Source organism: Podarcis erhardii (assembly GCF_964252035.2).
Source record: "Podarcis erhardii genome assembly, chromosome: 17".
NCBI lineage: Eukaryota > Metazoa > Chordata > Lepidosauria > Squamata > Lacertidae > Podarcis > Podarcis erhardii.
In genome coordinates this window covers 1,591,453-1,615,144 of record NC_138515.1, presented here as the reverse complement: position 1 = coordinate 1,615,144, position 23,692 = coordinate 1,591,453, and the positions used below count along the sequence as shown (strand labels likewise).

The 23,692-nt window shown below is 45.8% G+C and overlaps 2 protein-coding genes across 3 annotated transcripts in view; both read left to right on the top strand.

The window, feature by feature from the left end:
* The window catches only part of DNMT1 (DNA methyltransferase 1), a gene marked incomplete at its 5' end in the record, with an annotated part of 62,907 nt that extends 48,930 nt beyond the window's left edge, over positions 1-13,977 (top strand). The window contains 6 exons of the mRNA XM_081845939.1: positions 1,234-1,411; positions 1,914-2,109; positions 3,739-3,902; positions 4,874-4,990; positions 5,892-5,982; positions 13,476-13,977. Coding sequence (XP_081702065.1) covers positions 1,234-1,411; positions 1,914-2,109; positions 3,739-3,902; positions 4,874-4,990; positions 5,892-5,982; positions 13,476-13,513 — 784 coding nt within the window. The 3' untranslated portion in view covers positions 13,514-13,977. The remainder of the gene's footprint in view (positions 1-1,233; positions 1,412-1,913; positions 2,110-3,738; positions 3,903-4,873; positions 4,991-5,891; positions 5,983-13,475) is intronic.
* A 1,892-nt stretch (positions 13,978-15,869) lies between these two features.
* Positions 15,870-23,013, top strand: EIF3G (eukaryotic translation initiation factor 3 subunit G; the record flags this gene model as incomplete). Of its 2 annotated transcripts, XM_081844647.1 has the most annotated exons (11): positions 15,870-16,021; positions 16,980-17,026; positions 18,273-18,395; positions 18,495-18,583; positions 19,059-19,118; positions 20,142-20,246; positions 20,683-20,872; positions 21,003-21,110; positions 21,269-21,405; positions 21,657-21,763; positions 22,909-23,013. In XM_081844647.1, exons 1-11 carry the CDS (start codon positions 16,002-16,004, stop codon positions 22,922-22,924), a joined length of 1,002 nt encoding a protein of 333 aa, XP_081700773.1. In that variant the 5' UTR covers positions 15,870-16,001. The 2 variants fall into 2 exon arrangements, with proteins under 2 accessions (XP_081700773.1, XP_081700774.1); XM_081844648.1 differs by lacking the exon at positions 22,909-23,013 and having other exon boundaries at positions 21,657-21,767.
* Positions 23,014-23,692: the final 679 nt, after the last annotated feature.

Sequence of the window (23,692 nt, the reverse complement as noted above, 5' to 3'; positions counted from 1 at the left end):
TTCAGTCTTCAGATCTCCACATAAGGAGATCTCTCAGTTTTCCGCTCTCCAATTCAGGCCAGACTTTCCACATCAAGTTTTTTCCCCCCTTTGTTGCCATCATGTCAGGCCACAAATTGCAACTCTCCTTTGACATCTGCAAAATTACAGCTCCTCCTTCCTTTTCTTCAGGGGCAACATATGTCTCCTTTTCCATATTCTCATGGCTCTCAAGTTTCTCTATTTGTCCAATTGAATAGGCTTCCTGCTTCAAATCCTTATCAGAGTCAACAATGTTATTTACTGCTAAGTCCAGAGTTGTGACGTTTATAGCCAAAACATCGATTTGGCCTTGTAACTTTCCCAAGAGAACAAATGTTCTTTCCAATTCAGCCTGGATTTTCCCTCCTCCAGCCATTCTTGTAATGTCCCTAAGCCCCCTCTAGGGGGATTTTGGTTCCTTAATGTACCTTTCAGCTCAAGTCCAAAAATCAAGTTAGTTTGTATCAACCCTTCCTTATTTTCAACAAATTGTAACAGATATAACCAGCAGAAGCAACAGAAACAAAGTTCTCTTTTTCCTTCTGACAGCTAACTTGACAGCTGTCAAACTCTTCAATACTTCCTCAACAGGCTCTCTCGCGGGACGCTCCCGGGTCCGGGGGGATGAAACTTTCAGCTCCCAAAGTTAATCTTTTATCCCCCAGTAAAGTTTTCTTATAATGTCAAACCGTGAAAGTTAAAGTCTTTTAGAAAAAAAGAAAGAAAAGATTCTCTCGACCTTAGATAGCCAGTCCTTTGCTTTAGGTTGTTTACAAAGGGGGGGGCGGACTTCCTTTTTAACCCTTCCCCACTCGTTCCTGATTCAACAAAAAAAAATTTAAATTCCAATTTCCGTACTACTCACGGGTTGTTACTTTAAAGTCCAATTGTTCCAAGTAAAAAGTCAGCGCTCTCCGACAATGGCTTGCGGCTTCACTCCGCAGAAGGAGCAGTCTACTCACAGCACCGCGCCGCACCCCGTCCCCGTTCCGGAGCCTTTAAAAAGGCTCCTTCGCAGCTTGGGGGGGCGCAAATGGTGCCCGCCGAGTCACCACGCTCACAGGCATCCGCGCCTGTGATTTTTGAGGGTCCCTGCGTCGCCGCCGCGGACAAGACCCGATCCTGCGGAGCCGATTCCCTCCGGAGCTCAGAGGGAATCCGCCATTAGACGATGGCGCTAACCCGGAAGTCCTCTCTTCTGCTGTTCTCTAGGACCTATTCAGGCCCATTCCGAACCATCACAGTCCGGGACACCATGTCTGACCTTCCTGAAATCAGGAACGGGGCATCAGCACTTGAAATCTCCTACAATGGGGAGCCACAATCTTGGTTCCAGAGGCAAATTCGAGGCTCTCAGTATCAGCCCATCCTCAGGGATCATATATGCAAGGTGAAGCACTTTTTCTTACTATGGTTATCTGGTGATGGGGTGGAATGCACTGTATTGAGGTCCAGAGCTTCCTAGGAAGAAGGCTCTCTTGATAGCTGCATTCTGATTTCTGAAGCAAAGTCCTTAGGCTTCCACACAATTTGAACATGGGAAACTGCCTCATACAGAGTTGGACCTTTGATCCATCTAGCATTGTTTCCACCGATTGGCAGCCTTCTCTTCCAGCGCTGCCTGGAGATGCTGTTGGGGATTGGACCTGGGAGCTTCTGCATGCAAAGCAGACCCCCTTCCCCTTGTGCTGCTGAAGAAAAGGACCCAAGCAGCCGTGCTGTGCGGCCCCCTCCTCACCATTGTGCCCTTTGTGCCACTGAGGAGTCTCCTACCAGGGAAAGAGTAGTCCCTTTTATACGGAGGTGTAAGCGGTGGCCCTAATGGATTCTGACTGGGAAGCAGATGCTGCTGCTGAAGCGCAGGGGATGAACTCTTGACTTTTTCTTCCTAGGATATGAGTGCCCTGGTGGCTGCTCGGATGAGACACATTCCTCTGGCCCCAGGCTCAGACTGGCGTGATCTGCCCAACATTGAAGTGCGTCTCTCCGATGGCACCACCACCCGCAAGCTGCGCTACACACACCATGAGAAGAAGAATGGGCGCAGCACCACAGGAGCCCTCCGGGGGGTCTGCTCTTGCGCTGAAGGTATGGGATGCCAAAGGAGAACTGTTGCCACAAGTCACCAGAGGATGGTTCTTTTAGTCTTCAGTCCTTTAGATGGTCTTCTCATCCCTAATGGATTCAGTGCTTCAGGGTCTTTGTTGGGTCTGTTACCTGAAATGTTAATAACCAGGGCTGAGAACTAATTGAAAATGGTTAACTTATAAATGATTAAAACCTTAGAATAGCTGTATAGTACAATTGCATCTTACACACAATTTGGTTGAAAGCCAGCCAATTGAAATTGCACAAGGCAGAGAGCTTCAAAGCTCTTTATGTACTGGCTTTTCCTGATGGAGAAAGAGCTTTGAAGCTCTCAGCCTTGCTTATCAGGCAAGTCCCGCTTAGCACATGGGCTCTAGGATTCTCTACTGGGAACTCAGACGGCCCCGCAAGTTCTTGTAAGACCATGCCAGAATGTGTGCTGAGCTTCAGAGCTCTCCACCTTGCTTGCGTGGTAAGGAACGTGGTCACCGAACAGGCTCTGAAAGGTAAGGGTACTTGTGTGGGGGCACATCGAGTATACACGACCATACTGTAATTAAAACTGGAATATAGGTGTATTTATGAGATTGTGAAGGAAGTGTGAGTTGTTACAAGTTAATAAGCAAACTGCCACTCTATTTTGGTACAGGCCACCGATAGATAGATTTTATGTCTAAATTGGATCTTCACATTGTGCCTAACTGGAATTTAGTGGCAGGAACAGTGGAATAGTTGCGAGGTGGGGTGGGGGTGGGGGTGTAACAACCCCTTACTCTCCCCTCCCCAAAGCTACAGATCTTTCCTGACCTAGGTTTGTGGGCCTGCATTTCTAAGCTACCAGGGAATATTCTTTGTAGTCCATGGGTAAGCCCCAGGCCCACAAGGCAAATGGCATTTTACCAGGGCAGCTGTGGGAAACCTCTGAACCATGGACCTAATTGGAACCAATGCTGCACCCAAATTAGTCCACAGAGTCATTCCATACAAGCAGCCCCCGCCTGCTCTACAAATGGATCTGTGTGGAGCAGGTGCAGTTGGCAGGTGGGGTCTGTTCTCTGTCCATGTCGATTAGCTTATTGACCCTGACCGGGACCCCCATTGGAACTGAGTTTTTCATTGGGGTCTCCCTAGTGCAGCCAAGAGGGGTCGCTTTCTCCGTTTAGAGAAAGTGGTTAGGATCCTAACCACTTCTGCAAATGGGCTGGCTTTCTCCTGCAAAAGGTTTGCATTCAAACCACTTCCTTCGAAGCTTAAAAGAGGCTTGCTGGGGCCAACAGATGGCTGGGCAGTGGGTACACAAATCCCTTTGAAGGTGCAATCCCAGCAGTGCTTTCAAGTGAGGTCACTGTAAGTGCTTATCAGTTGATTGGCAATTGCAGTGAATTCCTTTGACAGTAGACCTCAGGATTTTGTGGCAATTTTAAATACCCTTTTAAAGGAATGGTAATGAAACGGTATTTCGAATTAGAAAACAGACGGTGGCTTTTCTAGGATGTTACAGTCCATGGCCCCTTGCAGTTTTATTCTGAGGCTTGTGGTGTAATTCAGATTCTTGTGTTAAAGGGTTGTTGTCCCCCTTTGTCCACACATTCAGTGGAAGGTTTGTCTGAACTCTGTCATCCTTCCTAGGCAAGCCATGTGACCCTGCGGACCGGCAGTTCAACACCCTGATCCCCTGGTGTCTGCCCCACACGGGGAACCGGCACAACCACTGGGCTGGCTTGTATGGAAGATTAGAGTGGGATGGGTTCTTCAGTACAACAGTCACCAACCCTGAGCCCATGGGCAAACAGGTAAGAGAGAACTGCTTGATAATGCATTCAGTGGCATATTTTTGTGAGTTTAGCTGTATTGCCTGGTGTGTTTTCTCTGTGGTGGCACCTCTGGCCTTGCAGAACTCACTGCTCAGGAAGTCCAACTGCCCAACGTCAGGGACACTGAGGAAGCATGGAAAACCTTTTCCATTTAGAAGGCTTCTTTTCTTCAGTTAGGCCTTTCTTCAGTTACTCTGAATTCTAAAGGTTTCCCTGAAGATTTTATGCAGTATGGGCTGCTTTGGATTTCTTCTCTTTTTATATTTTTATGTAAAGAAAGCTGTTAAATAAGCCATGTGGAGGACCAGGAGGGGCCCCAGGGGCCCTGTCAGAGGGACAGTTCCCCCCACTCCTTCCCCTGCATGTTTTCCAAATTGACTCTGTTTCATTTATTTTACCTCATGTTTTTATCATGTGAACTGCTTTGAGATCTTTTGATGAAGGGCAGTAAAGTAAATATAATAAATAAATGAAACAGGGCCAGTTTGGGAAACATGCACAAATAAACAGCCAAAACAGAAACAAAAAAACAATAACCCCCCTCCCACAAACACATTTAAAAGAGCATTGGATGTTGGTCAGCCCAAGGCCTGAGGAATGTTTCTGCCTGGTGTCTAAAGTTATATAATGAAGGCACCAGATGAACCTCCCTGGGGAGAACAGTCCACAAACAGGGGGCCACTGCAAAAAAAGGTCCATTCTCGTGTTGCCACCCTCTGGAGCTCATGTGGAGGAATGCAGAGTCTGGGTCAGTTTATATGGGGAGAGGCAGTCCTTGGTATATTGGCTCAGGTGTGGGGTGGAAGAACCCCAGAACTGCAGAGGGTGGGGGGTTGTTCAATCTGGTGAGCTGATAGTGCAGCGCTGAATTCTACCCCTTATGCCCCGATAAAGGACACAGCCCAAATATCAGCTGGAAATGGCTCATGGTCTTCCACCCTTTTTTGCAGGGGCGTGTGCTTCATCCTGAGCAGCACCGGGTCGTGAGTGTGCGTGAGTGCGCACGGTCCCAGGGGTTTCCAGATACCTACCGTCTGTTTGGAAATGTGCTTGACAAGCACAGACAGGTAGGTTGCCACAGATGTTTTGAGTGGGGAGGGAGACCTTTAGATGTCAACTTTTATGGGACAGCTTCTTACGCTTTTAGAGCATGGGTAGGACACCTGTGGCCCTCTAAATGTTCCCATCATCCCTGACCATTGGCCATGCTGTCTGGGTGCTACTGCAAGTTGGAGTCAAACAACACCTGGAGAGCCACAAGTTCCTCATCCCTGCTTTTAAAAGAAGTGGAGATGCCCAGAAAGATGCCAAAGCATCCCTGTTGCTTTGTTACTTTTTGTTTGTTATTTAGCTGTCTGAAAGTTAGTGCTAGAGCACAGACCTATCATTATTTCAAAATTAAAATAAAGGGGATGACAAGCATATAGCTGTCTTGCCTTGCGCATTTCTTTAGAAGATTAGAGGTTATCAAAGCCATGTAAGCTGGAACAAGTTTAAAAACCTTCTGATGAAACCTTTAAAGCTTCCTGATGCTTCAAATTTCTGAATCTGTGTAAACTGAGAAGAACTCAAGATGCTAGAAGCAGCTGCCCAGCAGGATGCAACAAAGAGATTTCTCCATCAGGGAAGAGTGAGTGTGTTTGCATGCGTGTATATAAATACGCATACACAAGGAAAGAGATTAAATACCCTTGCTGAAATACTTATTGTAAAAGATAGCATTAGATGATGGCTTAATATTCTAATGCGTTTTATACTCTGAAACTTTTGATTGCCAAATCAAGAGATGGCTTGCTCACAGTGAGCAAAAAGAGGAAGGGAGAAAGTTTTGGTACCTTTGGGTTCCATTTGCACACACCCCACCACCACCTGCTTTGGTGGCCCTACCAATACTTAGCAGTAAGTGAGGTGGTTTGCAGACATGTGATGACTGTTTATTCTGCCCCTGCCCTGGTGGTGTTTTTGCAGGTGGGTAACGCAGTGCCTCCACCTCTGGCCAAAGCCATCGGACTAGAGATCAAATTGTGTGTGTTGGCCAAAATGAAAGAGGATGCTACAGGTAAGCTATGGAATTTCGGTGATGTATTTTAAAGAGGACTTCTGAGCAACCTGTTCCCACAGCTCTGGCAGACTCCATGTCCCATCTGTGGCATGAAGCAGGGACATGCCTCCACACCTGTTTGGGCTACAATTGCAGCCTCTTTCGCAGCACAGTACTTCTGCATTATCTTCCCTGACTTAGGTCAGTTGCTACCATTCTATCTCTTGCCTGTCCTGGGAGTAACTATTGAGGCAGCTAAGGGAGGGAGGCATTTCCCCCCACTCCAGAAAGAACTAATGGGGTTGCTTTTACAGTTGTACCTCGGGTTAAGTATTTAATTCGTTCCGGAGGTCCGTTCTTAACCTGAAACTGTTAGAATCATAGAATCATAGAGTTGGAAGAGACCACAAGGGCCATCGAGTCCAACCCCCTGCCAAGCAGGAAACACCATCAGAGCACTCCTGACATATGGTTGTCAAGCCTCTGCTTAAAGACCTCCAAAGAAGGAGACTCCACCACACTCCTTGGCAGCAAATTCCACTGTCGAACAGCTCTTACTGTCAGGAAGTTCTTCCTAATGTTTAGGTGGAATCTTTTTTCTTGTAGTTTGGAACCATTACTCCGTGTCCGCTTCTCTGGAGCAGCAGAAAACAACCTTTCTCCCTCCCCTATGTGACATCCTTTTATATATTTGAACATGGCTATCATATCACCCCTTAACCTCCTCTTCTCCAGGCTAAACATGCCCAGCTCCCTTAGCCGTTCCTCATAAGGCATCGTTTCCAGGCCTTTGACCATTTTGGTTGCCCTCCTCTGGACACGTTCCAGTTTGTCAGTGTCCTTCTTGAACTGTGGTGCCCAGAACTGGACACAGTACTCCAGGTGAGGTCTGACCAGAGCAGAAGACAGTGGCACTATTACTTCCCTTGATCTAGATGCTATACTCCTATTGATGCAGCCCAGAATTGCATTGGCTTTTTTAGCTGCCGCGTCACACTGTTGACTCATGTCAAGTTTGTGGTCAACCAAGACTCCTAGATCCTTTTCACATGTACTGCTCTCAAGCCAGGTGTCACCCATCTTGTATTTGTGCCTCTCATTTTTTTTACCCAAGTGCAATACTTTACATTTCTCCCTGTTAAAATTCATCTTGTTTGTTTTGGCCCAGTTCTCTAATCTGTCAAGGTCGTTTTGGTTTTTCTATTACATTTTAGCATACTTCTTAACACTATATCCCTTGTGCCGTATTGTTTTTATATCCAACATCCTTTTAACATTCATAAACTTTGCAGTGTTTCTGCAGATAGGTCTTAAACTTTTTCCAATCCTCTTCCACTACCTCTTCTCCCAGGTCTCGAATTCTGCCAGTCATTTCTGCCAGCTCCATGTAGTGTATTACTTGCATCTGCCATTCTTCCAAGGTGGGCAAATCTTGTGTCTTCCAATACTTTGCGATGAGTATTCTTGCTGCTGTTGTCGCATATATAAAAAACGTTCTATCTTTCTTTAACACCAATTGGCCGACTATGCCCAAGAGAAAGGCCTCTGGTTTCTTGGGGAAGGTATATTTAAATACCTTTTTCAATTCATTATATATCGTCTCCCAGAAAGCCTTAATCCTCGGGCACGTCCACCAAAGGTGAAAGAATGTACCCTCAGTTTCTTTACATTTCCAACATTTATTATCCAGCAAGTGATAAATTTTAGCAAGCTTGACTGGGGTTATGTACCACCTGTAAATCATTTTCATAATGTTCTCTCTTAAGGCATTACATGCCGTAAACTTCATACTGGTGGTCCACAACTTTTCCCAGTCAGCAAACATAATATTATGACCAATGTCCTGTGCCCATTTAATCATAGCTGATTTAACTGTTTCATCCTGAGTATTCCATTTCAACAGCAAGTTATACATTCTTGAAAGAATTTTAGTTTTAGGTTCCAACAATTCTGTTTCCAATTTCGATTTTTCCACCTGGAAGCCCAGTTTTTTATCCATATTGTAGGCCTCTCTTATTTGATAATGTAGCCAATCTCGCACTCTATCTTTTAGTTTCTCAAAACTCTGCAATTTCAATTTATCTCCTTCTTGTTCTAATATCTCCTAATATTTCGGCCACTTGGCCTCCATATTGAGTCTTTTCAGAGCCTTTGCCTCCATGGGTGACAACCACCTTGGGGTCTTGCTTTCCAATAGATCCTTGTACCTTATCCAGACATTAAATAATGCCTTCCTGACAATATGGTGCTTGAAAACTTTGTGTACTTTAACCTTGTCGTACCACAAATATGCATGCCATCCAAAGGCATTATTAAAACCTTCCAAATCCAAAATGTCAGTGTTCTCAAGAAGCAGCCAGTCTTTCAACCAGCAGAAAGCTGCTGATTCATAATAGAGTTTAAAGTCTGGCAGGGCAAACCCCCCTTTCCTTCACGTCAGTTAATATTATGAATTTTATTTTGGGCTTTTTGCTCTGCCAGACGAACTTAGAAATGTCTCTGCCACCTCTTGAAACAATCCATCTTGTCCACAATCTGCATGGTTTGAAACAGAAATAGCATTTTTGGCAATACATTCATCTTTATAACTGCAATTCGTCCCAACAAGGAAAGCTTCAATTTGGACCATATTTCTAGATCTTTTTTAACCTCTAACCAACATTTCTCATAGTTATCTTTAAATAGGTTCAAGTTTTTAGCTGTCATGTTTATCCCCAGGTATTTCACTTTCTTAACTAGAGTCAAACCAGTCTCATTCTGAAACCTTTCTTTTTCTGTCTGTGTTAGATTTTTCTCTAAGACCTTCATTTTTAACTTGTTCAATTTAAATCCAGCCACTTGACCAAATACTTGAATCAATTCTAATACCCTTTTTGTACTAGATTCTGGCTCCTGTAATGTCAAAACTAGGTCATCTGCAAAAGCCTTCAGTTTATATTCTTTGGCTCCGACCTGAATTCCCTTAATCAAACGGTCCCTTCTAATCATATTCAGCAACACCTCCAGGACCGAAATAAATAACAGTGGAGAGACAGGACAACCCTGTCGTGTTCCTTTTTCTATCTTAAATTCTTCAGTCACCACATTATTAACAATTAATTTAGCTTTTTGTTCTGAATAAATTGCACTTATACCATTTTCAAACCCTTGTCCCACCCCCATTCCCTTTAGATTTTTCTTCATAAAATTCCAGGAAATATTATCAAAGGCCTTCTCCGCATCAATAAAGATTAAAGCTGCTTTTGTGTTAATGTTCACTTGTAATATCTCCAAAATGTCAATTATATTCCTTGTGTTGTCAGACAAGTGTCTACCTGGGAGAAAGCCTGCCTGGTCCTTATGGATCTCTTCAACTAGTACTTTTTTTAATCTGTTAGCTAAAATATCAGCAAAAATTTTGTAATCCACATTCAAAAGGGATATGGGACGGTAGTTCTTTAGTTGTGTCTTTTTCAGACTCAGATTTCGGTATAAGTGTAATGAATGCATCTTTCCACGACTCCAGTGCCTTCTTCCCCTCCATGATTTCATTGCAAACCTCCTTTAATGGTTGAATTAAGTAGTCTTTCAAAGTTTTATAATATTTGGAGGTAAGCCCGTCCGGCCCTGGAGACTTGCCCAGCTGCATGTTCTGAATGGCACCCTCAATCTCCTGTTCCGTAATTGTACAGTTCAAAATTGTCTTTTTTTCTTGAGATATTTTTTGTAATCCATTAGATCTTAAGAACTGGTCTATGTCAGTCTCTTTCTGTGGCCCTTGTGTGTAAAGTTGTTTGAAGTATCTCTGGAAGCACCTTCTAATCTCCACGGGATTCTGAATATTTTTTCCCTCTATCTCGAGGTTTGTAATAGTATTTAATTTCTGTCTCTTTTTCAACTGCCAAGCAAGCAGCTTCCCACATTTATTTGCAGAATCAAATGTCTTTTGTCTCATCTGTTTTATTTTCCATTCTACTTCTTGATTTATCAATTTCATGTATTGTACTTGATGTAATTTAATTTCTCTCAGAATCTCCTTAGAGTTGGGTTTCGACCTTAATTTCTTCTCCCCATCTTTTATTTTTCCCAAAATTTTATCCTTTTTTTCATTTTGGGTCCTCTTTTTTATTGCATTCTGTTGAATTAGAAACCCTCTCATGACCGCTTTACTAGCATCCCAGATTACTCTTTTTTCCACCGTAGTTCTCAAGTTTACTTCAAAGTAGTCTCTCAGTGTCTTTTGGGCCTTCTTAATAATCTCTTGGTCTCGTAATGGGGTGTCATTCATTTTCCATCTAAAGGAACCGGTTGGTGTTAGTTTCATTTCCATCTTTACAGCGTTATGGTCGGAGCAAGTTTTTGGGCAGATTTCCACCTTTTTTATCTTAGGTGCCAGTGCTCTAGTTATCCATATCTGGTCAATTCTAGTCCATGTCAATTTGGCTTCAGAAAAGAATGTTTCTTCTCTTTCCAAGGGGTTTTTGGTTCTCCATATGTCAATTAAATCCATATTATCAGTCAGTTCAAAAAAAGTTTTTGGCAGTCTGCCCTCTTTTGTTACAGTCTGTTTCTGTGCTTTATCCATATTCGTGGACACCACTCCATTCATATCTCCCATCATAATGATGTTATTGTAATCCATATAGTCCAGCATTGTCTCATGCAACTTCTTGCAAAACTCCGATTTCCCCTCATTTGGTGCATAAATTCCTAAGATCAAAAAATTTTCTCCTTGTGTTTGAATTTCAATTGCCAAGATTCTTCCTTGTTCATCTTTGAAAATAAATTTTGGTGATAGGCTTTCCTTTGCATAAATGACCACTCCTCTCTTTTTAACCTTATCCAATGAAATAAACTCCTGGCCCAGTCTTTTATTAATCAAAACTTTCCTGTGAAGCCTAATCACATGTGTCTCCTGTAAACAAATTATGTCCAATTGTTCCTTTTTTAATAAATGAAAAACTTTCCTCCTTTTCTCCGGGGAGTTTAGGCCGCAAATATTCCAACTTAATAGTTGCAGAGACATAGTGCTGTTCTTCTATTTCCCTCCTACTGCTCCCAAAAGTTCTTCTTCCTTTGACAGTGGTGTCACTTTCCCTGGTAAGTCAAGTCCCATAGGTGGTGATAGTAAGGCCAATGCTCCGGATCTTAAGGCTCTCAGTTCTTCCTCCACCTCTTTTTGAAGGTCTCCTCCGTGTTCACTCAGAAATTTTTCCTTGTCTTCTACTGATCTTATTTTCACTTTTTTCCCTTTATATGAAAAAGATACGCCTTGGGGGAATTCCCATCTGAAAACAATTTTGTTATTTCTCAGCAGTGCCACTAGGTCTCCGTAGTTAGCTCTAAGTTCAAGCAGATGTTTGGGGATATCCTTATAAATTTCCACTCTTGAATCCTGGATCTCCAAAGTTTTCCGGAAGTGCGCACTCAATATCTTGTCTCTCTCCTCCTTCGATCTGAGGGAAATCAAACAGTCTCTCGACCTAATTTTCCTCCCTCCTTTGCCAAGCCTGAACGCACTTACTATCTTAAAGTCTTTGTCCTCTTCTAAAGCCCAAAATTCTTTAAATGTCTCTGTGAGATACTCACTTAAATTCTCTTTCTCAAGTTCTGGGACTGACCTAATTCTCAAGTTGTTCCCCTTACTCTTCAATTCTAGCATAGACAGAAAGTCCTGATGTTCCCCAATTTGTTTGTGCATAGGCTTTATTTCCTGTTGCACAGCCTCTACTTTCTCTTTGGCCTCCTCAGCTATCTTCCGGTTCAACACGGTTTCTTCCACAAGTTTTCCGATGGTTTGTGCGTTTGAGCTAACTTGTTGGGTTAAATTATTTATACTGGCTGTATTTTGGTCAATTTTAGTTGATTGTTCAGTCACTTGCTTACTTAAGCCATCCAATTTTTCATAAATTTTGTTAAGTACAGAGGTAAAGTCCCCTCCTGAGGCCATTCCTTCAGGCCTGCTTTGATCTAAATCCTCCTCTTGTGCAACTGGAAGGCTCGGAACAGATGATCTGCGTAGCTGAGAAATTATGCTAGGCTGCTGTGTTTTGGTTTTATTTGATCTTGTTATTCTACTCATCCCACTTCTGTCTATAAGTCAAGGTCAGTCCCACGGTCAGTTCTTCTCATGGAAAATCCCCAAGTCCAGAGATGGAAAAATCCCCCAATGGTTGCACAGTTTCAAAACTCCACTAGAGGGACACTATATTTATCCTTACAGCCAGTTTAAAAAGTCTCTTAATTTTCAAAGTGTCCCCTTAAAAATTTATACAGTAGCAAATCTCCAGCTGGCCTTCAGGAATTTAACTTTTGCAGAGTGTCCCTCATAAAGATACAATGTCCCCATGGAGTGCGAGTTGCAATATAGCAGTTCAAAACAGCCTGTCAGTTCTGACAACTTGGCAGCCCGATTACCGGGGCTTCAACAATTCTTTTATAAATCCACCAAAAAAAGGGAAGAGGTAAAAGCCAGATTTGTCCCTTTCCCCCTCAATTTTCTTAAGGGGGAAATCTTCTTTCGATGTTGGAATATAGACCTTTTAAAGTCGCAATCTCAAAGGCACTAGGTTAAAACGTCGTTGCTTTAAAGTCTTAAACAAAGCCGGGAGACGGACTTCCTGGTTGCGTCTCCCGCTTCAGTGCCAAATTTTAAATTTAAATTCAATTAAACACAGTTCCTTGTGCTTCACCTACTCACGGGTAGTTGTTTTTTTCCAGCCAAATAGTCCCAGGAAAAAGGTCAGCGCTCGCCGGCAACAGCTTAGCGGCTTCACCCCCACAGAAAGAGCGATCGGCTCACAGCACCGCGCCAACCCCCGTCATGCTCTGGAGCCCCTTGCGAGGTCCCTTTGCTGTTTCGGGGTGCGCTAATGGTGCCCACTGAGCCCCACGGCCACAGGCTTCTACCACCTGTGGTTTTCCAGCCAGGGTCTCCGCTTCGCCGTAGCGGACGACCCGTTTCTGCAGAGCTTCCTCTTCACAAGATGAAGAGGACCGCCATTACCGTTCGCGCCGCCTCCGGAAGTCCAGGAGTTCAGCCCTTTCTGTGTCCCCTGTTTGCATTTCACCATCTTCTCCTCTGAGTGACCCCACTGTTTCTTTGTTCTTCCTTTTGCTACGAACATACCCATAAAAGCCTTTTTCGTTGCTTTTAACCTCTTAACCTGAAGCACCACTTTAGCTAATGGGGCCTCCTGCTGCTGCCGTGCCGCCGGAGCCTGATTTCTGTTCTTATCCTGAAGCAAAGTATTTAACCTGAAGCACTATTTCTGGGTTAGCGGAGTGTGTTACCTGAAGCGAATGTAACCTGAGGTACCACTGTATTTGCACAGGGCCCATGTGCTTCTTGGACACCCTCACATGCACACCTAGAGACTGGAGGACATTTAGCTCTCTAGATGTTGTTGGACTACAACACCCATCATCCCTGACCACTAGCAATAAATGCTGCCTGATGGGAAGCCACAAGTTTCCCATCCCTGGAATAACATATCTAATTTATCTCTCTGGTATATTTTGTTCTTCTGCAGGTAACATCAAGCAGGAAAAGATGGACATTTCAGATTAATTTGTCAGTAGCCCGTCCCCTGCTGCTCTTCTGTTCCAGCACCTGAACACCCAAACATGCACTGATTGTTTTTAATTTTCTTCGTTTCATTTTCTGGTTTATTTGCTTTCTTCTGGACATGCTGAAAATTGTTGGAAGTTTTTGTTTGTTTGGGGAATTATTTTGTGTTCTCTTTCTCTTTTCAAGCCTGTATTTGTGAGCAGTGTTTGTCTACTTGGCTGACGTTCTGAAGCTGTTTTGATGTTCCAAATAACCATTCTCAAGTGATCCAACTGTGCAGTGCCTGCCACTTCATGTGTGTGTGTGTGTGTGTGTGTGTGTGTGTTGGGGGGAAGGGTTGCGGGTGTTTTTATTATGCATTGTATTGAAAATTAATCAACCACTTTGTACAAGTGGAAATTAATACTTTATGTAGTTTTTATATGTTGTAATATTTCTTCAAATAAAATCTCTGCTATAAATTATTCAAAGAGGGTATTTCTGACTTTCTTCAGATGAATTTGCCCATTGTGTCTGGTGTACTAGTGTTGCCTCTGAAATCTAAGCACAAGAATGCTGGCTCATTTCTACACACCAAGAAAATTATGGCTAGTAGGTAAGCAGGCCTGAATGTCTGCTTTAAGGGCAGAAATGTCTGCCTGCCTGGACTCTGTGCTGGAACATGAAAATTGGCAGGGCTTTATTTAGTTCAGCTGGGATCATGTGCCAGGGATTCTCTTGCGGAAGAGAACGTGATCAGCAAGAGGCCTACTTCCGACCCCCAACCTTTTATATATACAGGCCACAGAGTATGTTTTTAGTGTAATTATTTTTTTAAAAAAATCTTCCTGCAAGTAGATGGCTAGCATGGTGAGGCAATAGTGGAGAAAGGGGGGCGGTCTGAGTGAGAGGGGGGCATCCTCTTCACCTGCTCCTCCTCCCCCCCCCCCTCTGAGAGCTGTTCCTGTGCTGCCCCTCCTGAACCCACTCAGGCTCAGGCAGCGCCTCCCTGTACTCCTCTGGGAGGCGGAAGCAGAAGGCGGCCAGTGCACGCTGAAGCACTTACACCCACTATTTTCCTGAGTAATGTGCTGTGTTTTTGAAGTATCCCAAGGCTCTGTTGATGCTGTGAACAGATGAACAGTGACACTTTCCTCCCTCTCTCTCTTCACCCCCTCCCACCTTTCCACATCTCCCTGCTTAAGTCTTTCCTGCCTCTCTTTAAGTCCTTTCTCACCCTGGAAAGAAACCTTTGGGGAGCAACTTTCCCCTTTTGGCTCCTTTCTCATAGAATTACAGTATTGTAGAGTGGGAAGGGACCCCGATGAGGATCATCTAGGCCAACCCACGGCTGTGCAAGAATATGCACTTGTCCCATCCTTTCTGCATTTGCTCTCAGCACTCGTTTTCCCTTGCCTTTTGCTATGTAAATTTACACAACACACACAAATATGGTTTACCTCTGATTCTAGTCCTCTGAGTAGACTCACTGAAATGAAATAAAAATCCAAGCAGTGATTTCAAAGGGTCTGCACTAAGTAGGATTTAGTTGGATGTAGCCTGTAATTATAACCAAAGTATTTTACCCCAAAAGAGCTGCACTGGCCAGTTTATCTGAGTACATTATTCGGGGGGGGGGCTCATTCATTTATAATTGCTTAATCATATGGAACTAAATTGCATTATGCTGTAAGGACCTTTCATAAAATCTTACAATTGTGGAGTTGGAAGGGTCATCTAGTGCCCCCCCTGCATCCAAGACAGGAGACCACCCAAGCTCCGCTTAGAAACCTCCAAGGACGGCGAGTCCACAACCTTCCCAGGGAGATCGCTCCCCTGTTGAACAGCTTTTGCTGTCAGAAAGTTCTTTCTAATGTTTAGCCAGAATCTCCTTGTAACTTAGAGCCAATGGTTCAGGTCCTTGTTTCATCATGTGAGATACTTTTAGCTCTTTCGAGATGGCTCTCCTGTCTCCCCTCAGCCTCCTCTAACTCCTCCAACCATCGTCTTGGTCTCCCTCCTCTGCCTGCCACCATCCTCCTTAAACGGCGATGCCCAGAATTGGACCCGGGATTCCTGGCGGGGTCTGAGCAAGGCCTGAGTCTAGAGGCAGAGTAGCCTTTGCCTTTGCTGACTCATTTTGCGCTCTACTCAGACGGCTGGGTCCTTTAAGGTGCCCTGCTGGTCCTCCACCTTCTTGGGCGAAGCTGCTGCTGCTGCTGCTTTCAGGCCGAAAGGGACGCGGGGCGCTTAGAGGAAGGGAAGGGCACCTCCCGCGTCCCGGGCTGGGCAGCTCCAAGATGGCCGCCCGGATGGATGAGGCGCCCTGAGGCGCAGGCGCGAGGGGCCTCCCCGCCCGTCAGCCCCCGCGCCGGAGAGACTACGCTTCCCAGGGTGCTGCGCGCGCTGCGGCCTCTGCTGGGCTCCGCGACGCGCCTGAGAGACGCCCGACCCGCTTCGTGCGCCCGAGGCCGCGCTTCCCCGGCTGCTCGCGCGCTGCTGGGCGGCCATGCCGACGGGGGACTACGAGTGAGAGCGGGGGCCGGGCGGGGGCCGGGCGGGGGGGGCGGGGGGGAGGGCGGCTGCCTCCCCGGAGCCCCGCCAGGGCTGCGCGGCCTGCTCGCTCGGCCTGGCGCTCGGGCCTCGTGGAGACGCGGGCTCAGAGAATCCTAGAATGGCCGAGGCGGAGGGAACCCTCCGGGTCATCTAGTCCGCCCTTTCGGGTCGCAGAGCTGGCCCATCGGTCTGTTCTCTGGGCGTGGGGAGCTTTGGGCAGGTGCAGAGGAGCTCTGGACGGCTGAGCCGCCACGGCGTGGGCAAGAGAAGGTCTTGTAAGGGCGAGGGAGCTCTTAGAATGAGAGGTAAATGCTTTGGCCAGGAGAAGGCGCTTCTTTGCTGGCTTTGGGGCACAGTGAAGCCGGTGAGGCTGTTTTGAGGGGGGGGGGTTGGAAGGCGAAGAGCGTGCAGGAGCGTAGAAGAGAGAAGATGAAGCCCTCGCTTGGGAGACCTTGTTCTGGGGGGACTCCTGTGCCCTTTGGGGGGACGTGTTTATCTCTTGGGGGCAGAACTTCTGGGCCTTGGTCAGAAAGCGTGAGAGAATGTTTAGTAGGTTGTGGCTGACTAGTAGTCAGATGCTTTTCCTTGGAGGTTGGGCAGAAGAGGAAATAAAAGAACAGCTGTTGACCAAATGGGTTAATGGCAGAGTACCTGGAATAGAGTTTCAGGGTGGAGTTAGTATTATGGATGCCATTTGGAATGTGGTTGGAAGACATTCCTATCTTTTATATGAAGAAGCCAGTGTGCATTTTGGTAGAATTAAAGTGTCTCGCAATGAGAGTATGAGGTAGTAAGAAAGTACTGGATGTGGGAAGAGCAATTGCCAAGGTTAGAGGATCAAGCAAGTTAGAGGATCACAGTGCTCTTCCAAAGAAATACATTTACATTAACTGAACAGATACTTAACTTGTTATCTCTAACTCTGTTTCAGTTCCAAGCCCAGTTGGGCAGACCAAGTGGAAGAGGAAGGGGATGATGGTGAGAAATTTCATGTGTCATTGAACAAGGTGCATGTTAAAGGAAGAGCAGCCCCTTTCGCCCAGGAGAAGTCAGAGCAGACTTCCTCCCCATCTAGAATGGGTTTTATTTTCCTTGTACCTTGAAATCTGTACCCACATCTTGAACACACCAAGAAAATTAGATTGCAGCTAGCCTCTGCTTTTTCCTTGTCTATCCCACCTGGATGCCTTCAGACAAGTTTATGGTGCTATACAAGTCAGGCAGCTCCTCTTGCCTCACCACACTTCCTTCCGCACCCCGAGAAGTCACAGTGCTCTTCCAAAGAAATGGAAGCCTGGCCCCAACAATCCAGTTTGAAGGGACAAGGAGGGAGTATAAGTTAAACATGTTACCGTATTTTTCGCCCTATAGGACGCACTTTTTCCCCTCCAAAAATGAAGGGGAAATGTGTGTGCGTCCTATGGGGCGAATGCAGGCTTTCGCTGAAGCCTGGAGAGCGAGAGGCGTCGGTGCACACCAACCCCTCTCGCTCTCCACGCTTCAGGAAGCTATCCGCAAGCCTTGCGCGCCCGGCGGGAGTTCCCACAGGCTTGCGGGCGGCAGCCTGCAGCCCGAAGCATGGGTTGCCCTCCGGAGGATGCCCCGTGCTTCGGGCTGCTGTCCGCAAGCCTTGCGCGCCCGGCGGGAGGTCCTGCTGGGCGCACGAGGCTTGGGGCGGCAGCCTGTTCTGGGGGGGGGGAATAATTTTTTTAAATTCATTCTCTCCCCCCCCCCCAAAACGAGGTGCGTCCTATGGGCCAGTGCGCCTTATAGGGCGAAAAATACGGTAATTCTGAGTAATAGTTTCTGAGCCACACTGAGGGCAGATCATTCCATCAGGTAAGCAGATATGCTTGCTCAGATGGAGCAAACTGCTAATGTTGAATTCCTTCCAAGAGGTCTTAACTTTCTCATAATAATAATAATATTCATTGTGAACCCAGAACCCTCCACTCCAAACAATGAGTTCTTCCTCTAAATTTTCTTATCTCTGTGCTGTCAACATTCCAAAGGTACTTGAAGTTCATGGGGCCTTGTTCAGGAGTACTTAGGTATTTATAAGTATCCTTACCTCTGGAATCCCATGTATGTATTTTATTTTGGGCAGCCCTGTTTTCATTCCCAATGGCTATACAAATTTGACCATACTAATTTACTATTAGAGAGAATGATAATATCCTTCATGTAAAAACTTTAATTGAGTTATTGTGCTTTCCCAACACAGATAAATGCATCACCAGTGACCTGCTCAAGGACATCCCCCTGAGTGGAGTGCTGGGTGGAGGTGGAGGTGGAGGTGGAGCTGTAAATGTAACTGTAAGCATTGAGCCTGAGCTTGTGAAAGGAGGTAAAAGTTCACTTTGCATTTCAAAAAGGGACTGCAGTATTGGGTGACTTGGAGACACAGAAAGATTACTATAGTTCCCACCCCCACTACTTTTTACAGAACCTCTCCCATCACCCAAGGAGCTTGTGAATGGAAACATCAAAACAGTGACTGAGTACAGGGAAGAGGAGGATGGCCGCAAGGTGAAGGTGAGTGAGGGCTTGGGATCAAGCCATATCTCTCTCCTCCCCCCGCCCCTGCCCCAGCTCTCATTCTCAGGGTCACCTCCATATTATCCTCTTGGTGTCTTGTGTTCTTAGGGATTTGGCCCCACCCTCACTTCCAGTTGCCTTTCGTTGACAGTGAAAGTTCATCTCCCAGCACGCCACTTCCTAGGTTGTACGGGGGCAGAACTCTCCATGTCATGTGGTTCATTTCTGTTTTTAGTCTGAAAGTGATGACCCTGCTAGATGTTTTCTTCCAATATACCATGTTGCTCGAGTTCTGCAGGCTTGAGTGAATAGGTTTTTGGGTCGAGGTTGGTTGTGACTTAAGCACAGTAACTGTGTGGTCAGGAAGAAGCAAGCAAATTCTACCTGCAGGTGTGATCCTCAGACTTTTCCCATTTCCTCTTTGTTGATTCTTGCCCTGAGCGTAATATGACATGTTGCTATCCTTTGCCAGATTATCCGCACCTTTCGAATTGAGACCCGGAAGGCCTCAAAGGCTGTGGCTAGGCGAAAGGTGAGTCACCTAAGAGAGTGAAGCTTATCCCTTTGCACCTTCCTTCTTGACCACTAGGCATACTAGGCATATGTATACAGAAATTTTATGCCGGGGTAGGCAACCTAAGGCCCATGGGCCGGATGCGGCCCAATTACCTTCTCAATCCAGCCTGCGGACGGTCCAGGAATCGATGTGTTTTTATATGAGTAGAATGTGACCTTTTATTTAAAATGCATCTCTGGGTTATTTGTGGGGCATAGGAATTCGTTCATCTCTCCCCCCCCCCCATATAGTCTGGCCCATGGCTGAAAAAGGTTGCTGACCCCTGTTTTATGCCATCATCAGATCTGAAGTAATGGTACTGGAGCAAGAGATGTCTAAAAGCCAAAACAATATATATTTTTAGCTCAAACCAGTATTCCAATGAAAAACAAATAGGTCCATAAAGACGTGAAGTCTGGGATTTGTTCTTGATAGGCTTAAAATTGGACCTGAGGCCCACCCTCAGCCAGGGCCTGTTGAAGGGAGGTCCCACCATTAGTTGCACACACAGTTATGCAAGTTTTGGTGCTCATCAGACTTTTCTGTGAACTCAGCCTCCTGATCTGCTACATTTTAGTCTTGCTTTTTTTCTGAGTGAAGACGTTGTTTTTGCATGTATTCTTCACATTTGGCTAGATGATGGGAGTTACATTCCAACAACATCTGGAGGGCACCATGTTGGGAGAGGCTGGCTAAGGGTGGGGGGGACACCCAAGGTTTTTTTTTCATTGTAGTATCTCATATTTTGAGATGCTGGATCTTAAATGGTGTTTTGATACTCTTTACATCTTGTTGACAGAATGTTTTGCTTTGCAGCAGCTGGTGTGCAATTTGCTCAGAATTTGGAATCTGCCAGCTGGGGATTCTTTTAGAAATCACCCTGCTGGTCTCTCCAGCCTATTCCTACTATGTCTGTCTTGCATCATCTTTCTCCCCCACTTCTTGGGGATTGCAAATGAGATCAAAGACTTCATCCAGCTCTTTTGTTCTGCTCTCTAGAACTGGAAAAAATTTGGAAACTCTGAGTTTGATGCCCCTGGCCCAAATGTAGCCACTACCACTGTGAGCGATGATGTGTTCATGACTTTCATCACCAGTAAGGAGGTGAGTGGCAGCATGCAGGAAAGCAGGGGGTCAAAATAAAGAGCAGAGGTTTCAAGATGGGTTGTGGTGCTTGTGTTTCGGGGGGGGGGGAAGGGCACGGGAAACTGCTTTGTTCTGAGTCAGCCCCCTGGCCATTTAGCACAGGATTGTCCACCTTGAGTGGCAGCTGCTCTCCAGGGTTTCAGGGAGCAGGTCCTTCCAATCCCTACCTTGAGAAAGGGAAACATGGGACCTCCTGCTTCCAAAGCAGGTGTCTGCCACTGAGCTGTTGCCGTTGCCTGTTAACATTCTGACATTCCTAAGACTACTGGCACAGCCAAGACACTGCTGATCAGAGGCACTTGGTTGGAACTTAATCGTTTTGTGGGCTCTGAATGTGGGTGGGAAGACAAGCAGACTTTCAGTTGCTCACACACTCAGATGTGTCCTTTGCCAGGACCTGAATTGCCAAGAGGAGGAGGACCCCATGAACAAGCTGAAAGGGCAGAAGATTGTGTCGTGCCGTATCTGCAAGGGTGATCATTGGACCACTCGCTGCCCATATAAGGACACCCTGGGACCTATGCAGAAGGAGCTGGCAGAGCAGCTGGGGCTCTCCACAGGCGAGAAGGACAAACTGCCAGGAGGTGAGGGGTGCAAAAAGGCAGAGGATATGGGGTGAGCCCTTCCTGCAGAGACAGATGGGTTGGCTTATGCCAGGGATGAGAAGGAGAGTTGTGCTCCGAGTTTGACTAACACTGCATTTTGTTTCTGCAGAACCAGAACCTGTTCAAGCCCAGCAAAGCAAGACTGGGAAGTATGTTCCACCCAGCCTGAGAGATGGAGCCACGCGCAGAGGGGAGTCCATGCAGCCTAACCGTAGAGGTAGATTGCCTTTGAGGGGAGGTAGGGACTGAATCTGACGTGTCCTGACAGCAGTAGCTGTTGGCATCTAGCAGTCTAGTCCTGTGTATATTCTGGCAGGTATTTAAGAGTCCTTCAGTTTCTGCTACCCTGATCCAACAGTTCTCCTTGTATCTTAGCCGATGATAATGCCACCATCCGAGTCACCAATCTGTCCGAGGACACCCGAGAGACTGACCTGCAGGAACTGTTCCGTCCTTTTGGGTCCATATCCCGCATCTACTTAGCCAAGGACAAAACCACTGGCCAATCCAAGGTGAGAAAGAGGGATTGATAATTGGGCTGAACTTGGTAGGTTCAAAGTGGGGAAAGAGGTGGCAACAGGTGAGTGCTGGAAGACATTGTGCTTTTATATTGTGCTTTTATGTTGTAACTGCCCTGAGACCTGCAGGTAAAGGGCGGTATACAAATGATTAATAATAAATTAATTATAAATAATAATATAGATACAAGCAAAAATTACCTTCCTTATCTCTTATTTTCATCTTTCCTGTTGCTTACCTTCAGGGCTTTGCCTTCATCAGCTTCCATCGCCGAGAAGATGCTGCTAGGGCCATTGCAGGGGTATCTGGCTTTGGCTATGATCACCTGATCCTAAATGTGGAATGGGCCAAGTAAGTAGGACTCTATATAAAGGTAAAGGGACCCCTGACCATTAGGTCCAGTCGTGACCGACTCTGGGGTTGCGGCGCTCATCTTGTTTTATTGGCCATGGGAGCTGACGTACAGCTTCTGGGTCATGTGGCCAGCATGACTAAGCCGCTTCTGGCGAACCAGAGCAGCACACGGAAATGCCGTTTACCTTCCCGCCGGAGCGGTACCTATTTATCTACTTGCACTTTGACGTGCTTTCGAACTGCTAGGTTGGCAGGAGCTGGGACCGAGCAACGGGAGCTCACCCCATTGCGGGGATTTGGACCGCCGACCTGATCGGCAAGTCCTAGGCTCTGTGGTTTAACCCACAGCTACACCTGTGTCCCTTATATAGGGTATAGGGTAGGCTATTTAATTCCTTTCAGCAGTGTGCCTGTCAAACAGCCTCAAATTCTGCTGTTACTGCAAATTTTTGTTTCTTACATAAATCTTCAGCCTGCTTCTCACTGAGACAGTAGACCTGTTTCTATATATTAGTCTTTCAGCTGTACCATTTTAAATGGAATTCTCCCTCATGATAAGATTCCTATTTACACAAAATCTATCTTCTAGTATGGTGGAACATTCATTTGTGAGAACTTCTGCCTGCTGTCTGAAGTGGTGCAGTGCTATGCGGATTCACTATTTTAGTTTTTTAAAAAGAACCCTCAGTTTTGGCCATAAAATTCAGCCTTAGTGGAATTTTGAATCAGACAATTTTGTTGGAAGCAAAGTCAGGAGCACTTGGGACCAGTGATTGGGGGAACAAAGCACCTCAGTGCATTCTCCCCCACCCCCTCCAAAAAAGGAGGAGGACGAGGAGGAAGAGGCAGCCTAGCAAATTTCCCACCTTGCCATCTTTTGGAGCCAGCCACAATTAGCATGTTGGAATGAAGAGCAACGGGCACTTAGGGGGAAAGACAGGAGTCACCATTAAATCCTGTTTCCGAGTCCATAGCTGAGGTTGCCCTTACATTTTCAAGCTTTTCTCACAACATGAGGCCTAGCAACAGCTTTGTTCTTAAATATGAGCGACAGATTCTCCAGGTGATGCATTGGATGCAAAATCTTCAGTCGTCCACTTGTTAAAATATTAATGTCTCTTTTTTTCCCTTCCCACCCCCAGACCTTCCACCAACTGAGGCTTCCTGTCCGGCATTTGTCTTTGGAAATTGCCCAGTTTTGCTCCTCACTGGAAATAATAGTCACTAATAAAGGTTCCTTTCAGTCACTCTCTTGTGATTTGTCTCAGTACCTCATCAAAATAGCTCTATTGTTGCTGGAGTCACCCAATTTCATTTTAACAGCTGAGTTTCTTTTTACTGAGTGATTTGTTAAATACACAGGCTTTCTGATGCAAGAGTGTCTGATGCAAAGGTGTCTTTGTGTGGCTTGCTCAGCTGATGCCATTTACTGACTTACTGCCACATTCTGGACTCTCTGCAGCCTCCTCCAGTAATGACCAAATTAAGAGGAGTGAGTAACAGACTCTTACAGTTCTCTTTAGAAAAGGCTCTCAATCTTACAATATCCCTTTAATTCTAGTATGCAATGTAAGATCCACTTTACATTTTTTGCATGTTTTTAATCTTTTCTGCCAGGATGCCAGCTGCACCTTTTTGCAACCATGCAAAAGTAATTTAAGGTGGTGCAGTTTGCTATGCAGTCACATCTACACAGTGGCCCTTACCTTCCTTTTTCTAAAAAAATTAGCAGACCAGCAAACAGGGGCTAACACCCCAGAGGACAGGATCACACTTCAAACATTCCTCCCAACCGTTGTGAGGTGCAGCCCATCTCTTGCCAGAAGTCCATCTTCAAGAAACTGCAGTCCGTGATCTAAGAATCCAAACCGTTCCTGTTTACACCATTTGCGAAGCCAGCTGTTCACTTCCACTATTTTTCTCTCT